Below are 18118 nucleotides of genomic sequence, written 5' to 3' on the forward strand. Positions count from 1 at the left end.
TTCCAGAGTGCTTTTGTTTGTATGATCTGCTTTAATACCCACAGAAAATCCTTGAAATAGGTATTATTTTTATATCGTCACTGTTGAGTAAAGGGGTTTAAAAAATTAAAGTGGTTTTTCCACTGTTGTTAAAGTGAGTAGAACCCAGATCTTTTGATTCCAAAGTTAATTTTTGTGACCATGACTATCTCGGGAATCCACAAACCAACTTAGTTCTGTATTGAGAAAAAACATTCAGGGGAAGTGCCAAGTTCTAATCTTCACCCGTATGTTTTATCTACGATACCACGCATTTCTGTCACTCCTCAGTTGTTTGGGGCCTAGTAGCTTCCACCGGTAAATGAGAACAGATAGACTTTTAGTCTCCAAATTCAACAGGTAATTCACATGTCTGCTCTGTGCCAAAATGAGGCATTTGTGAAGGGTCCTTCATTTTTCATAATTTCCAAAATGGCATTTTTCTTTTCTTTCCCTCTGTTTAAACAGCAATCATATTATTAGACCTTTATTGGAATTGTTTCTTCTATTAATTTTAAATTATGCATCTTCCAATTACACAGAAAATACAGAGAATAATATTCATGAACCTACCACTCTGCGTATACATTAACGTTGTTGTTGTTGTTAGTGCTGTGAGTCAGCTCCTATTCATAGCGACCCTGTGCACAGCAGAAAGAAACACTGCCTGGTCCTGCACCATTGATATCGTGCCTTATTTCCTATATACTTTTTTTTTTTTTTAAAGAAATAGAATGTTACAGATATTGGTGAAACTGAAGTGCACCCTTCCCATTCATATTTTTATATTCTCGGGGTATACATATAGCCCATACACAACAGTTTCTTACTCTGTGCTTTCTTCTGCAACTTGATTTCTTTATTCACTCAAGATTTATCCATGATATACAAGTAGGTAGAGGTTTTTTTCTTTTTTAATTTCAAAAACTATGCAATAAATACATCACAATTTATATATTTTGCTGTTGGTAGATATTTATGCTGTTTCCAGTGTTTTGCCACTAAAACAATGTACATTCTTATGCAATATTAGCAGTTATCTGGGGCATACTCGTAAGGGGGGACCTTCCAGGCCAGACAGTCTGGGCATCCCCAAATTTAACAGATCTTGTCAAATCGTTTTCCAAACTACCATTTATACTTCAGCCAGAATGTTTTATACCAGAACTTTCATTCTCTGCATATTCACCAACACCTAGCATCAAAATTTTAAAGTTTCTGCCAATTTTATGTAAGTGAAATGCTGTAATTTATTCTGCATTTCCCCAATTAGGGAAGTTGAACAACTCTTCATGTGTTTCTATGAAGTTTGGCTTTTCTCAGTTCATATTTTTCAATTGCATTATTTATTTGGCTTTTTCTTATTGATTTCTGGGAATTCTATGCAGATTTTAAATACTAATCCTTTGTTGGTCACACGAATATCAAATACCTTCTACTAATGTATGAGTTGTTTTTTTACTTTATTTATGGTGTATAGTTGAACAGAAGCCTTTGCTTTTTAATGTAGACAACAACTAATCTTTTATGGTTCATCATGTTGTATGTCTTAAAGAGATACTTTTGTAACTCTTAGGTCACAAAGATTTACTCTTATCTTCTAAAAGTTTCAACTCTTTGCCTTTCAAGTTAGTTCTTTTATACACCTGGAATTTATATTTGCATATGACAGGATATAGGAACCTCATATTTTTTATAAGGATAGCCAATTGTCCCAACACCACTTTTTAAAATTGTCTACCCTCTCTTACTATTCTTCCGTGTGTACATGGGTCCGCTTCTGGATAGGAAGTTTTTCATTGTTCTATGTTTTTCTAGACCTGGGTCAATATATACCGTTTTGTTTATGACAAATCATATAGCATAACGATAGGACAAGTTTCCCTTTTGTTCTTACTTTCTCCAATTGTTTTTACTCTCTTGATCCCTAACACTTACAAATGAATTTTAGAATTGGTGTGTCAAGTTCTATGAAAACGCTTTCTGGATTTTTATTTAAATCTCATTAGATTATTGATTGAATTGGCAGGAATGACCATCTTTAAAATATTCAGTATTTTAATTCATGAATAGAGTATTAGTCAGGGGTCAGTGCAGGAAACAAAAACTCTCCAGGTTTATTAAGCAGAAAGAGATTTGGTACAGAATATTGATTACTGGCACTAGGCTAGGCTCGTGGAATAAGAGCAATTTGTTTTTTATTTGTTTTAAAGTTTCAAATGTGGAGGGAGCAGGGATTAGTTATCTTTGTTTTTTTTGGCATTGTCATCAAAGAATTCCATTATTTGGTATCTGTTGAAAATGTCCTGTGTATGTCTCTCAAGTTGTTTATCAGGACCCCACTATGGGGGTGGCATCTTACAGGTCTCCTTCAAGTTGTTTTTCAGGACACCACTATGTGGGTTGGAAATCCTGGCGGCATAGTGGTTAAGACCTATGGCTGCTAACCAAAAGGTCAGCAGTTCAAATCCAACAGGCGCACCTTGGAAACTCTGTGGGGCAGTTCTGCTCTGTCCTTTAGGGCCGCTATGAGTCAGTATCGACTCGACGGCAGTGGGTTTTTGGTACTATGGGGTGGCATCTTACATCTCTCTCAAGTTGTTTTTCAGGACCCCACTATAGGGGTGGCGTCCTGCATATCTCTCTTGTAAGTTGTTTTTCAGGACTCTACCATGGGGGGGAGGGGAGCCCTGGTGGCATAGTGGTTAAGTACTACCGCTGCTAACCAAAGGGTCAGCAGTTCAAATCCGTCAGGCACTCCTTGGAAACTCTATGGGGTAGTTCTACTCTGTCCTATAGGGTCACTATGAGTTAGAATCGACTCAGTGGCACTGGGTTTGCCTTGGTTTTGGTTACCATAGGGGGTGGTGTTACAAGATAACGCACATCTTGGACTGTGATGCATAAAGTTCCATATATCTTCCCTACAAGCTGTTTTCCAAAGATAAACAGAATCAGCCAATCCCTGGGGCATGCATAGTAAGAATGGGTGCAACTTTACAGCCTTGTCAAGTGGCCACCAAGACTGTGCAGTGACGACTTGACATTGTCCAAACTGACTCTGCCTTGGATTCCGGATGGGCACACGCCTCATTTCTTAACCCCTGTATTTCTCAGAAAGCCCTGCCTTTTTCCCCCCAAAGCAATGAATAAAACATGAAATCCTTCCCGCCTAAAACCCCTTATAAACTCCAGGAAAACTTCCATTCAGGGAGAGACTGGAGGCTAGTGTAGACAGAAGCCCCTCTCTGTCCCTCCCTCACGAGCCTTTGCTTTTTTTTTTCTGTCACTAATAAACCTCTTTTCTTGTGGAAACTCCGAGTCTCTCCTGGTCATTCGTGGTCAGCAGAAGGCAAGAACCTAAACAGGACATGGCCCCAAGCTGGGAAGCCTTGCCCTGCAACAATTTCTCTCTGAAGACATACACATTTTCTTTTGGAGGCAACCCCCCTCCCCCTTCCCCCCGTGACCCCATTTTGGTGGACATCCATTGACCTGATGGTTAGCTGAATTTGGGGAAAAACCATCCCATAATATCCTCACAGTACAGAGTTGTGCTCTAGGTCTCTGCCACCTCAGGGATGCTAATCTCCCAATGATTATTATCAGCTTGGTGGTGACACGTCCTTTCTGGTTTACAAGGCGGTCAATTTTAATAAAGATTTTATGAGATTTTGTAAATAATATGTAAGTTCTACTTATTGGATATAAACCCATTGCTGTCGAGCCAATTCCAACTCGTAGCGACCCTACTGGGCAGAGCAGAACTGGCCCATAGGGTTTCCAAGGCTGTAATCTTTACAGAAGCGGACTGCCACAGCTTTCTCCCACGGACCAGCTGGTGGGTTTGAAGCTCTGACCTTTCAGTTAGCAGCTGAACTCTTAACAACTGTGCCACCAAGGCTTTTATTGGATGGAGGGTTCTATATATACCCATTAGATCAAGCAAATGGATTATATTCTCAGGGCTTCCATATGTTTGCAAATCTTTTGTCTACTTGATCAGTCAGTTTCCCAGAACCTTAAAATCTTCCACTATAAATATATTTCTGATTTATCCTTGTACTGATGACAATTTTTGCCTTATATATTCACATCCCCACCAGCAATGTATGCAAGCAAGTTCTAGTTCCACCGCATCATCACCAACACTTGCTTTGATCAGTCTTTTTAATTTTAGCCATTCTAATAAGCATGTCCCCATACATCCGTCAGTTTGTCATACTGTAGTGGCTTGTGTGTTGCTGTGATGCTGGAAACTATGCCAAACGGTATTCAAATACCAGCAGGGCCATTCATGGTGGACAGGTTTCAGCAGAGCTTCCAGACTAAGACAGACCAGGAAGAAGGAACTGGAGATCTACTTAAAAAAAAAAAAAAAAAACTGGCTAGCGAAACCCTTATAAACAGCAATGAAACACTGATATAATGCCGGAACGTGAGCTCCTCAGGTTGGAAGGCACTCAAAATATGACTGGGGAAGAGCTGCCTCCTCAAAGTAGAGTCGACCTTAATGACCTGGATGGCATCAAGCTTTCGGGACCTTCATTTGCTGATGTGTCATGACTCAAAATGAGAAGAAACAGCTGCAAACATTTATTAGTAATAGGAACATAGAATGTACCTATGAATCTAGGAAAGTTGGAAGTCACCAAAAATGAAATGGAATGCCTTAAGATTGATATCCAAGGCATTAGTGAGCTAAAATGGACTGGTATTGGCTATTTCGAATCAGATCATCATATGGTCTACTATGCTGGGAATGACAAATTGAAGTGGAATGGTGTTGCATTCATTGTCAAAAAGCTGTCAGTGATAGAATAATATCCATATGCCTACAAGGAAGGCCACTTAATAAGACTATTATTCAAATTTACACACCAACCACTAATGCCAAAGGTGAGGAAATTGAAGTTTTTGCCAATTTCTACAGTCTGAAATTAACTGAACATGCAAGTAAGATGCATTGATAATTATTGGTAATTATAATGTGAAATTTGGAAACAAAGAAGGAACAGTAGCTGGAAAATATGGCCTTGGTGATAGAAAAGACATTGGAGATCGAAAGATAGAAGTTTTCAAGATAAATGACTTTTTCATTGCAAATACCTTTTTCCACCAAAGAAATGACTATACACATGATGCCAGATGGAATATGCAGGAATCAGATCGACTGCATTTAAGGAAAGAGACGATGGAAAAGCTCAATATCGTCATCAGAACTAGGCCAAGGGCTGACTGTGGAACAGACTATCAATTGCTTATGCACAAGTTCAAGCTGAAGCTGAAGAAAATTATAACAGGTCCATGAAAGCCAAAGTATGGCTTGAGAATATTCCACCTGAATTTAGAAACCATCTCCAGAAGAGATTTGACTCGTTACACACTAGTGACCAAAGACCACACGAGTTGTGGAATGACATCAAGAACATCATACATGAAGAAAGCAAGAGGCCATTAAAAACACAGGAAAGGAAGAAAAGACCAAAATGGATGTCCAAAGAGACTCTGAAACTTGTTCTTGAACATCAAGTACCTAAGGTGAATGGAAGAAATTCAGTAAATGAGTTGAACAGAAGATTTCAAAGGGTGGCTGGAGAAGACAAAGTATTATAATGAAATGTGCAAAGACCTAGAGTTAGAAAACCAAAAGGGAAGGACACACTTGGCATTTCTTAAGCTGAAAGAACTAAAGAGAAAATTCAAGCCTCAAGTTGCTGAAGGTTGGGGTGGCTGTGACATATTTCTTAAAATAAGGCAGCAATGAAGTTTGCAGCATCGATTGACTGTTCCTTTTCATGAAAGATTTCTCTGTAGCGTCCAACGCTGTTTGATAGCCGCTTAACCACAGTAGAACTTCCTTAAAAATTGAAGTCGATCCTCTCAATTCTTTCCACTGCTTTATCAATTAAGTTTATTTAACATTCTAAATCCTTTGTTGTCATTTCAACAACGTTCATAGCGTCTTCACCAGGAGTAGAATTCTATCTCAAGAAATCACCTTCTTTGCTCATCCATAAGAAGCAGCTCCTCATCTGTTCAAGTTTTATCATGAGATTGTAGCAATTCATCACATCTCCAGGCTCCACTTCTAATTCCAGTTCTCTTGCTATTTCTACCACATCTGCAGTTACTTCCTCCACTGAAGTCTTGGATCTCTCAAAGTCAGAGAGTTGCAATCACTTCTTCCAAGCTCTTGTTAATATTTTGACCTCCCATGAATCACAAACACTGTTAATGGCATCAAGAATAGTGAATTCTTTCCAGAAAGTGTTCAATTTGCTTTGCCCAGATTCATCAGAGGAATCACTATCTATGGCAGCTATAGCCTTATGAAGTGTATTTCTTAAATAATAAGACTTGAAAGTCAAAATTACTCCTTGATCCATGGGCTGCAGAATGGATGCTGTGTTGGCAAGCACAAAAACAGCATTAAGCCCCTTGTACATCTCCAGCCATACTGAAGGCTGTGGTCCTTGACCTTCATCAGTAAGTGTTTCAAGTCCTCTTCACTTTCAGCAAGAAAGGTTATGTTTTCTGTATAACGCAAGTTGTTAATCAGTCTTCCTCCAGACCTGATGCCCGGTTCTTCATATAGTTCAGCATCTAGGATTATTTGTTCAGTATACAGATTGAATAGGTATGGTGAAAAGATACAACCCTGATGCACACTTTTCCTGACTTTAAAACAGGCAGTTTCCCCTTGTTCTGTTCAAATAACTGCCACTTGATCTCTGTACAGGTTCCTCATGAGCACAATTAAGTGCTCTGGAATTCCTATTCTTTGTGATATTATCCATAATTTGTTATGATTCACACAGTTGAATGCCTTTGCATGGTCAATAAAACACACATAAACATCTTTCCGGTATTCTCTGCTTTCAGCCAGGATCCATCTGACATCAGCAATGATGTCCCTGGATCCTCATCCTCTTCTGCATCTGGCTTGAATTTCTGGCAGTTCCCTGTCTACATACTGCCACAGCTGCTTTTGAATGCTCTTTAGCAAAATTTTACTAGTGTGTGATATTAATGATGTTGTTGTTGTCGTTACGTGCCGTCAAGTTGGTTCTGACTCATAGCAACCCTATGTACCACAGAACGAAACACTGTCCGGTCCTGCACCATCCTTACAATCGTTGTTATGCTTGAGCCCATTGTTGCAGCCACTGTGTCAATCCATCTTGTTGAGGGTCTTCCTCTTTTTTGCTGACCCTGTACTTTACCAAACATGATGTCCTTCTCCAGGGACTGATCCCTCCTAATGACAAATATTAATATTGTTTGATAATTTCTGCATTCGGTTGGATCACCTTTCTTAGGAATAGGCATAAATGTAGATCTCTTCCAGTCAGTTGGCCAGGTAGCTGTCTTCCGAATTTCTTAACATAGATGAGTGAGCATTTCAGCACTACATCCATTTGCTGAAACACCTCAATTTGTTTCTATCCATTCCTAGAGCCTTGCTTTTCACCAATGCCTTCAGTGCAGCTTGGGCTTCTTTTTAAAGTGTTGAAAAGTAAAGATGTCGCCTTGAAGACTGGGGTGCACATGACCCAAGCACCTGTTTTCAATTGCCTCATATGCATGGGAAAGCTGGAAGATGAATAAGGAAGACCAAAGAAAAATTGACAACTTTGAATTGTGGTGCTGGTGAAGAATATTGAATATACCATGGACTGCTAAAAGAACAAACAAATCTATCTTAGAAGAAGTAAAATCAGAATGCTCCTTAGAAGCAAAGATGGTGAGACTACCTCTTACATACTTTGGACATGTTATTAGTCCCTGGGATTAGTCCCTGGAAAAGGACATCACACTTGGCAAAGTAGATGAAAAAGAGGAAGGCCCTCAACAAGATAGACTGACACAGTGGTTGCCACAATGGGCTCAAGCATAACAATTGTGAGGATGACACAGGACCAGGCAGTCTTTTGTTCCAGTGTACATAGGGTCACTACGAGTTGAAACTGGCCCAACAGCACCTAACAACAACAACAACGACATCTCCATTAGAGCTCTTGGATGACCAGGTGTATTGTCAATGAGCAGTAATATTTTGAAAGGACTCTTTTTTTCTGAGGAGTAGGTCTCAACAGTGGGCTTAAAAAATTCAGTAAACCATATTGTAAACAGAAGTTCTGTCATCTGGGCTTTGTTTTTCCATTTTTAGAGCACAGGCGGAGTGGAGATAGCATAACTCTTAAGGGCCCAAGGATTTTCTGAATGGTATATGAGCATTGGCTTCAACTTAGCTAACTGTCTGGTGCAAGAGGCCTTGCTTTTGGCCTGTCACAGCTTTCATCGTGTCTTGCTCACTAAGCTTAATCATTTCTAGCTTTTGATTTAAAGTGAGAGATGTGTGACTCTTCCTTTCACTTGAACACTTAGAGGCCATTGTAGGATTATTAATTGGCCTAATTTCAATATTGTCATGTCTCAGGGAATAGGGAGGCTCAAGAAGAGGGAGAAAGATGGGGGAACAGCAGTCAGTGGAGCAGTCAGAACACACAGAACATTTATTGATTAAGTTTGTGGTCTTACATGGCTCAGTTTGCGGTGCCCCGAAACAATTACAATAGTAATATTAAAGATCACTCATCACAGATCACCATAACATATATACTAATAATGAAAAAGTTTGAAATGTCGTGAGAATTACCAAAATGTGACACAGAAACACGAACTGAGCACATGCTGTTGGAAAAATGATGCTGAGAGACTCGCTCGATGCAGGGTTGCCGCACACCTTCGCTTTGTAAAAAACACATTGTGAAACACAATAAAAAGAGGTATGTCTGTATAGAAATGATCCCTGAAAGTTTAGTCTTTAGATGCAGTTGCTTTTTTAAGCAATTGGATTTTAGTTTAAATAAAATACACTTTTGACAAAGGACCTATAACTTACAAGATTTTTTTAAAAACAACACGAAAGTGTGACTATAACCATTTGTACACTTAGTTTAGAAAAATATAACATACTCCCAACACCATAAAACAAAATAGAACCAGCATTGAATTGAATAAAGGAGTAACTTACACATGCTAAGACCCCTGCAAAATGTGATCTTATTTCTCTCCTTGCAAATTGGTATAAACACAGAGTTTGCCACTGACTTCAATGCTTTCTCTTAAGTACGGAAGTAGAACATTTCAATATAGTAATGTAAAACAAGTGGAAATTTTTATTGGATATTTGCTTTGAAATAGGCTCTGTGCAAAAATGTTCTGTGTCTATTATTTTATTTAATCCCCTTCTCAACCCTAACTGGTAACGCAATTCTTACCCCATTTTACAGATTAGGAAATGTGGACTTTCAGTTTATTGGCACCCAGATGGACCTGTTACGTCATTTTGATGTTTAAACTACCTATTTTATTCAAAGCCAAGTGTGATCTGCTCATGGGAAATACAATATACCTGTATACTTCAAAGGAAAAAAAGATCTTTGAGTTGCACAGAGATCAAATCTGGGCAAGCTGCAAAAATCCTGGGCGGATACAACGATCCTTTTCAGATCATTTTCCACCTCCCAGGTGGCAAAATTACCTTGTAGATCCAGTATGAGAACTCCTCCTCATCCTTGAATATCATCACTTGTATTAGATTTCTTAACCACTTTTACTTCATGGACCCTTTTGGTGGTGTGATGGATCCTGAGGACCCCTTCTCAAAACACGCTTTTAAATGCATAAGGAAAAGAAGAGACATTTTTAAAAATAGAGTTCTAGCAACTAATCTCTGAGAAGATTTTTAAGCGCTTCTGCGCTGCCTACCCCTCCTTCTAAGGCTACCAACCTTTCAGAGAATTTCCATACCTTCTTCAGAGAAGGTAAAGGGTAGACACCAAAGAAAAGTTTGGAGGTATGGAGTGGTATTACGGGATGTGATACTGAGGAGGGGTTTCCTTCCTCTCCCTTTCCCTTCCCTCTAGAAGTTTCCTTACATCTTTAGCCCCTCCTTCTTCTGGGTCTCTCCCCAGATCAAGTCTAGTTTTTCTCTGGCTTTACCTCTTGCTCAGGAGCCCTGGTGGCGCAGTGGTTAAAACACTCAGCTGCTAACCTAAAGGTCTGGAGGTTCAACCCGCCAGCTGCTCAGTGGGAGAAAGATGTAGCAGTCTGCATCCTGAAAGATTTACAGCCTTGGAAACCCTATGGGGGCAGTTCTACTCCATCCTATAGGGTTGCTATGGGTCAGAATCAACCCCAGAGCAACGGGTTTTACCTCTTGCTCAGCTCCGCCCACTTTCTAGGCCCACTCACCCAGGCCCTGTCTTTAGGCCCCACCTTCTCCCTACCCCCCCCCCCCGCCCCGCCACCTCTGTTTCCTGCCAATCACGCTGGGGCCTCTGGACCCGCCCCCAACCCACACCAAAGCTGTCAGGCACCTTCTGCCCAGACACGGAAGAATGGATCCTGCAGAGGGTGGCTTCTCCGAGGAGCAGTTCTGGAAGGCCTGCGCCGAGCTCCAGCAGCCCGCGCTCCTCGGGGCCGACTGGGAGCGGCTGGTGGAGGCCTTGGGCGTTAGCGTCTACCGGCTGTACGACCAGGTAGCGGCCGGTCTGCTGGAGGCCTGTGGGGGCTGCAGCGCCCCGGGACCACTCAGCTGGGAGGATGGGGCTGCAGCCTCGGAAAGAACCGGGGCCGGTTTGCTGGAGCGCTGGGAGGAGCGCAGGCTCCCCGCCCCAGCGCGGGGCGGTGCCTCAGACTGACTGTGCTCCGTGCAAATGAAAGGTGGTTGGAAGGTTACTCAAGTTCAGACTCGTGTGGGAGGCCCGTTGGGGGAAGCGGTTTGTTAGAAGTGAGTGATAGAGTTTAAACGTGGGTCTGCGGATTCCTAGGTTCATGCCCCAAGTGACCTACGTGCAAGGGACGGGGATGTCCCCTCCTGAGTGGGTGCCAGCAGGGGTGGTGGTGGGCAGTATTCCAGCACTTAGGTGTAGATGGAAAAGAGACAGGACTCTCGGCGACCGGATGTGCAGAGTGGCTAGTCTGGGGGATTGCCCAGAAGGGACCTGCTGTGATCTGCAGTCATTCTAGCGACTGTGGCTTGTTTGACTGCTGCCCCTTTCTTGTAAGTTGCCCCTAACTTGTTAACTGCAGTTTGAAGTTTCTGGCAGAAAGATTAACTAAAGAAGGTAGGAGGAATTACTAACGGCTTTCCTTTTTTTTTTTTTTTTTCAAGTGGATTCCGACTCCCCATGACCCCATGTGTGTCAGAGTAGAACTGTACTCCATAGGGTTTCCGGTGGCTGATGTTTTGGACATAGATTGTCAGGTCTTTCTTCTGAGGCACCTCTGGGTGGACTGGATCGCCAGCCTTTCTGTGAGCAGCTGAGTGTGTTATTTGTTTGCACCACCCAGGGACCTGGAGTCGGGTATTAAGCAAGTCTCAAGGCATTACTGGAAGCCAGGTGCCATCCAGGTGGAACACGTTGCACCTGAAACCTGTCACCCACTGCTTTGTGTGATGGTAGCTGCACGGCAAGTTGGTTAAAAGTCACCTCCTACATGTAACGTAAATGAAATTGAAGTTTCTTGGCATAGGACAAGAGCATTGTACTGTTAGAGCAGGGAGCAGTCCTAACACCCACCTGGCTCAAACCCACGTTTCATGGATGGAAGAAACAGGCCTGGAGGGGTGAAGCAATTCTCTAAAGAGGTCCTACTAAATCGTTGACAGAGAGAGGATGCTACCCATGTGGTTGCATTTTTAAGCAATTGTACTTTGTTGTGGTATGCCTGTAACATCTGTTCTGACTCATAGGGACCCTGCAGGCTGGAATAGTACTGTCCCCATTGTGTTTCCAAGGCTGTAATCTTCATGGAAGCAGACTGCCGCATCTTTCTCCTGTGGAGCCACTGGTGGGTTTGAACCGCAGACCTTTTAGCTAGCAGCCGAATGCTTAACGCTGCACCACTAGGGCTCCTAATTGCACTTTAAAAAACAAAACAAAAAAACAACCTGTTGCCGTTGAGTGAATTCCGACTCATAGTGACCCTATGGCACAGAGTAGAACTGGCCCACAGGGTTTCCAAGGAGCACAGCTGGTGGATTCAAACTGCTGACCTTTTGGTTAGCAGCCAAGCTCTTAACCACTATGCCACCAGGGCTCCGATTGCACTTTAATTAACATAAGATATAATAGTTCATATTTTAAAACATCAAACATTTGCGAAGAATTTGCTCATACAGGAAACAGGAATGAAAATCCTGTTCTGCATCGTCAGGGGTGCCGAGAGGTTCAAATCAGATTTGTCAGTGTGCGTGACACTCTTTGTGAACTGTGTAAAGCTCTCCGGTGTACAGGAAGCCCCCACAACAAAGAGCACCCAGCCCAAACTTCCCGTCGTGCTGAGGTTGAGGAGCTCTGCTCCAAATAAATGAAGAAGGTTGATATTATGAAGGTGGAAGACATTTTGAGACAGGGACAGAAGGCTGGACAGCCTCAAGACCAGAATAACAGGCCCATTGATCTGGGACTCTGTCCCCTGGGTAATGTTACAGACAACCCACACACGCAGCCCGTGACGCACAGTGTCCTATGTATGTCTCTCAAGTTGTTTATCAGGACCCCACTATGGGGGTGGCATCTTACAGGTCTCCCTCAAGTTGTTTTTCAGGACACCACTATGTGGGTTGGAAACCCTGGCGGCATAGTGGTTAGGACCTATGGCTGCTAACCAAAAGGTCAGCAGTTCAAATCCAACAGGCGCTCCTTGGAAACTCTGTGGGGCAGTTCTGCTCTGTCCTTTAGGGCCGCTATGAGTCAGAATCGACTCGACGGCAGTGGGTTTTTGGTACTATGGGGTGGCATCTTACATCTCTCTCAAGTTGTTTTTCAGGACCCCACTATAGGGGTGGCGTCCTGCATATCTCTCTTGTAAGTTGTTTTTCAGGACTCTACCATGGGGGGGAGGGGAGCCCTGGTGGCATAGTGGTTAAGTACTACCGCTGCTAACCAAAGGGTCAGCAGTTCAAATCCGTCAGGCACTCCTTGGAAACTCTATGGGGTAGTTCTACTCTGTCCTATAGGGTCACTATGAGTTAGAATCAACTCAGTGGCACTGGGTTTGGTTTGGTTTTGGTTACCATAGGGGGTGGTGTTACAAGATAACGCACATCTTGGACTGTGATGCATAAAGTTCCATATATCTTCCCTACAAGCTGTTTTCCAAAGATAAACAGAATCAGCCAATCCCTGGGGCATGCATAGTAAGAATGGGTGCAACTTTACAGCCTTGTCAAGTGGCCACCAAGACTGTGCAGTGATGACTTGACATTGTCCAAACTGACTCTGCCTTGGATTCCGGATGGGCACACGCCTCATTTCTTAACCCCTGTATTTCTCAGAAAGCCCTGCCTTTTTCCCCCCAAAGCAATGAATAAAACATGAAATCCTTCCCACTTAAAACCCCTTATAAACTCCAGGAAAACTTCCACTCAGGGAGAGACTGGAGGCTAGCGTAGACAGAAGCCCCTCTCTGTCCCTCCCTCACAAGCCTTTGCTATTTTTTTCTGTCATTAATAAACCTTTTTTCTTGTGGAAACTCCGAGTCTCTCCTGGTCATTCGTGGTCAGCAGAAGGCAAGAACCTAAACAGGACATGGCCCCAAGCTGGGAAGCCTTGCCCTGCAACAATTTCTCTCTGAAGACATACACATTTTCTTTTGGAGGCAACCCCCCTCCCCCTTCCCCCAGTGTCCCCATTTTGGTGGACATCCATTGACCTGATGGTTAGCTGAATTTGGGGAAAAACCATCCCATAATATCCTCACAATGCAGAGTTCTGCTCTAGGTCTCTGCCATTTCGGGGATGCTAATCTCCTAATGATTATTATCAGCTTGGTGGTGGCCCGGTTTTATATCTTCACTTGAATTTTTAGGGAATGTAAAGAACTTCAAGGAGTCATTTTGTGTTTTCGCTAATTGTTCTCCAATGACTGTTGATACCCATCAAAATGTAGCAGCTTTATGAAGAAAAAAGCAAATACGACAGCTCACCAACTTTCCGTATCTGTTCTGCTCTGTATTATGAAAGGGTCTGCTGTACTGATTTGTAAATGTTCAAAGTAGCATGTTCCACAGTCTCGGTAACCGGGCTCCCACTGCCGCATTTGTGTTCTGGTAATGCTGGCAATTACTCACTCAACAAATGCTGAACGTCTGCTGTGTACCAGGACCACTGGGTATAACAGCTTGAACAAGAAGCTCACAGTCTGGTTCTGTTGTCGTTAGGTGCCGTCGAGTCAATTTTGATTCTTAGTGACTCCATGCGGCAGAGGTAGAACTGTCCCGTAGGGTTTCCTAGGCTGTAATCTTTATAGGAGCAGATCACCAGGTCTTTGTCCTGTGGATCCTCTGGGTGGGTTTGACTCACCAAATTTTGGCTAGCAGCTGAGTGCTTAACCATTGCACCACCAGGGCTCTCTCAGCCTAGGGCAGGCAGAATTAATTTCCTAGCGTAATTTCAACAGACACCTTGGTGGGAAAATGGACATTTTTCAGACAAATTACTTTTATTGTCTCTCTTGACTATTCTGTTTTCTGTACAGGTCGCGTCAAAGCATTTGCCAAGTTTGATCGATTCAACTTGTCAGATATATTTGCCTTTGGCCCGTTTCCCTTTTCCATTCCCCTTCTTTCCTTGTCTTTGCTGTTTTCGGTGCTCAGCCCCTCTCACCTAGAACTGCAGTGACCTCTTAACTAGTCTCTCGGCCTTCTACCTCTCTGTTTCATCCCCTGTGTCCTACACATCACAGCCCAATCAAGCACCTGAAAGAGAAGCTCCAATTCTAGGGCTACCCTTTCAGTGACAGTAATAATTGCAGAATTAATAATAATAACAATATTAAAAGCTAATACTTATGCATGCTTTCTTATAGTCCGAGCACAGTTTAAGTGCTTTGTAGGTATTAACTAGTTCAGTCATTGACTTATAATAAAAATCGGAGGTGTGAGCCCACGCAGCATACCTCAGAAGAAAGGCCTGGCTGTCTACTTCCAAAAACCCAGCGATTGAAAACATTGTGGAGCACAGTTGTACTCTGATACATGTGGGGTTGCCAGGAGTCAGAATCTACTTGATGGTAACTGTTTGTTGTTGTTGTTGTTAAACTTTGTGGAAACAAAGGCATGGAAAGGTTAAGTTAGTTGCTTACGATTTGCACTGGGATTGGAACCCAGATCTCTGGCTCCAAACCTGTGCTCTTAAACATGGTCCTGCCTTGCCTTTCTGAACAGAAGACAATCAATCGCTCTTGGGTAAGCTTGGCTGAGCCAGTCTGGCCCAGACACACATTTGCAGCTTTGTCCCCCATGGCCCACCCGTACACCTCTTGCCCTCCTGTCAGTGCAGGCCACTCTAGCTCTCCTATACTGGACCTGTGCTTTTTTGCTTTTGTGCCTCCTACAACATTCACTGCCTGACAAAATCCTGATGTATCACAGAGAAAGCAACAATACTAGTCACTCTGTTTGCATAATGAACAAAGTGATTAGTCACAGATTCTATTTCAAGGTCAGTGGCTCTCTCTTAGATGTGTTATGGATTGAATTGTGTTCCCCCAAAATGCCAAACCAAACGCATTGCTCTTGAGTCAATTCCAACTCATAGTGACCTTATAGGACAGAGTAGAACTGCGCCATAGGGTTTCCAAGGAGTGGCTAGTGGATTCAAACTGCCAACCTTTTGGTTAGCAGCCATAGCTCTTAGCCACTGCGCCACCAGGGTTCCTCCTCAAAAATGTGTTGTAAATCCTAATCCCTATGTTGTACGCCATCAAATCAATTCTGACCCATTTAAGAATGGGTTTTCTTTGTCATGTTAATGAGAAGGCGTTAGTGTAGTTTAAGTGAACGGAGATGGAGGTAGATACCACACCACATGAAGATCACCAGGGAACCAAAGAACAAGGACCGTCCCCCAGAGCCAACAGAGAGAGAAAGCCTTCCCCTAGAGCTGGCACCCTGAATTCAGACTTCTAGCCCCCTAAACTGTGAGAAAATTAATTTCTGTTCGTTAAAGCCATCTACTTGTGGTATTTCTGTTATAGCAGCACTAGATGACTAAGGTAGACGGCATGCTTCCCAAGGGCAGCACTGTGCTCATTCATTCTTAAATTTCTGAGTGAATACAGCAGGTTTTTGGAGTGTATGACACGTGTTGGGCTGGAGACTCAAGAATCATTGGTGACCAGGAAAACAGATGAGACTTCTGCCCTCATGGAGCTCACACTTCCTCATCTTTCCTGCCATCACAGACTCAGAGAAAGCCAGAACTGGAAAGAACTGTAGAGATACCAAGGGTAAACCCCCTGTTTTATTAGGTGAAGAGAGGCCCAGAAAGGGAAACACAATGCCAATCAGCCTCAGGACAAGAGTTGGAACCCAGGTCCACCATGTTAAGACAAGTCTTCCTTTCCCTGAACCATTCCTCCTCACTATTTTCTGGGATGCTTTACACCTAGTAGTTGCTCAAAAATATTTCAGTTTGCCATCACTTTATATCCCCCCAGTCGCTATAGGGTCGCTATAAGTCAGAATTGACTCCATAGCAAGGTTTTTTTTTTTTTTGGTATCCTCATCTACCTGCTGCTTCTCTCCAGTTGTGATTTCTCATGTAAGCTTGAACTGGCATTGCTTCAGATCTTCCAGAATAACATTCCCCACTCACTAGACTTCACGTTGTTTCCGTTTTTGCCTTTGAGCCAACTTTCTTCCATATCCACCTTACTTCTTTATTCTGCTTCAGTTAAATGTCTTTTTGTTAATTCTGTATCTAGCTAAGCTCTTCCTCATACAGCTTCTCATCCCTGAGTGTTTATGGAGTTAGGTCCAATCACAACCTTTTCTTTTCATCTCTTTTGACAATCCTTTTATGAGGCTAGGAGGCAATAGCAGCTGTTGCTGGAATTTCTGTTATTTTGGTCACCTTGGCTTAGAGAACAGAGTGTCTACATAGGTACTAAGGAAGAAAAGTAATGGACTGTGTTTTCCATAGCAGCAGTAGCGAGAGCTAGTGAAATAAAGTTCTCTTCTTCTCTACATTTACTATTTAGTGACAATGATTACATTCTTTGAGTTGTGTGACCATTCTCACTTTCCTTTTCTGAATTTTACTCCCTCATTAACATAAACTCACTGCCCCCTAAGGTTCCTATCTAATCTTTTGAGTTGGTGTTGTCGATTTGATTCTCATATAGATAGTTCTTAAAAGAGCACAGTGCTCAAGGCAGACATTTTTTACTAACAAACAAACAAAAAAACCTAAACCCGTTGCCATTGAGTTGATTCTGACTCACAGTGACTCTGTAGGGCAGAGTAGAACTGCCCTATGCGATTTCCAAGGCGCAGCTGGTGGATTCGAACTGCTGACCTTTTGGTTAGCAGCCATAGCTGTTAACCACTACACCACCAGGGTTTCCAGAGTAGAACTGCCTCATAGGGTTTCCAAGGAACAGCTGGTGGATTCCAACTGCCAACCTTTTGATTAGCAGCTGGGTTCTTAATTGCACAACCAGGGCTCCCCAAATAGAACTGCCCTATAAGGTTTCCAAGGAGCAGCTAGTGGATTCGAACTGCTGACCCCTTGGTTAGCAGTGGAGCTCTTTTTTTTTTTTTACTAGTTAAGCTAAACTACTGTTTGGTTTTAAGAAGACTTCAGGAGTGTTTTTTTGGTTTAACCCCTTTGTGCCCAGTGGTAAATATAGTGACCACGAACTTTTTCAGCCTCTGGGGTTTATTGGGAAGCTGCTGTACCACTGACAGTGCGTGCTGCCATAAGGCAGGTGCCTTTATGGCTGTTTGAAACCAAAGAAATGGGCGTGTGCCGCAAATTACTGATTTTACAGGGTTTTGTGTCGGTGTCTGACTTTTTGGTAGGAAAAAGTGGAAATTTTGAAAATTTTTATTTGTTACACATGTACTAATAGACTGTGGTGGGGACTCTGGGGTATAATTAGCGGTACTTCATATGCACCCACTAAACACTTAGGGTAGGCTTGTGAGAGGGCACAAGAAAAAAAAAAAAAATCCGTACTACCTGCCAAAAATTCAGACACACCCAATGATTCAGTATGTTGCCATTAATGAAAACAC

General features: G+C 42.6%; 1 protein-coding gene across 1 annotated transcript in view; it reads left to right on the plus strand.

Moving 5' to 3' along the window:
• The first annotated feature begins 10409 nt into the window (after nucleotides 1–10409).
• Nucleotides 10410–18118, plus strand: part of PCTP (phosphatidylcholine transfer protein) — a 34731-nt gene continuing 27022 nt past the window's right edge. The window contains exon 1 of the mRNA XM_003414605.3: nucleotides 10410–10568. Within this exon, the coding sequence (XP_003414653.1) occupies nucleotides 10428–10568 (141 nt within the window). The 5' untranslated portion in view covers nucleotides 10410–10427. The remainder of the gene's footprint in view (nucleotides 10569–18118) is intronic.

Source organism: Loxodonta africana, chromosome 18 (genome assembly GCF_030014295.1).
Source record: "Loxodonta africana isolate mLoxAfr1 chromosome 18, mLoxAfr1.hap2, whole genome shotgun sequence".
Taxonomy (NCBI): domain Eukaryota; kingdom Metazoa; phylum Chordata; class Mammalia; order Proboscidea; family Elephantidae; genus Loxodonta; species Loxodonta africana.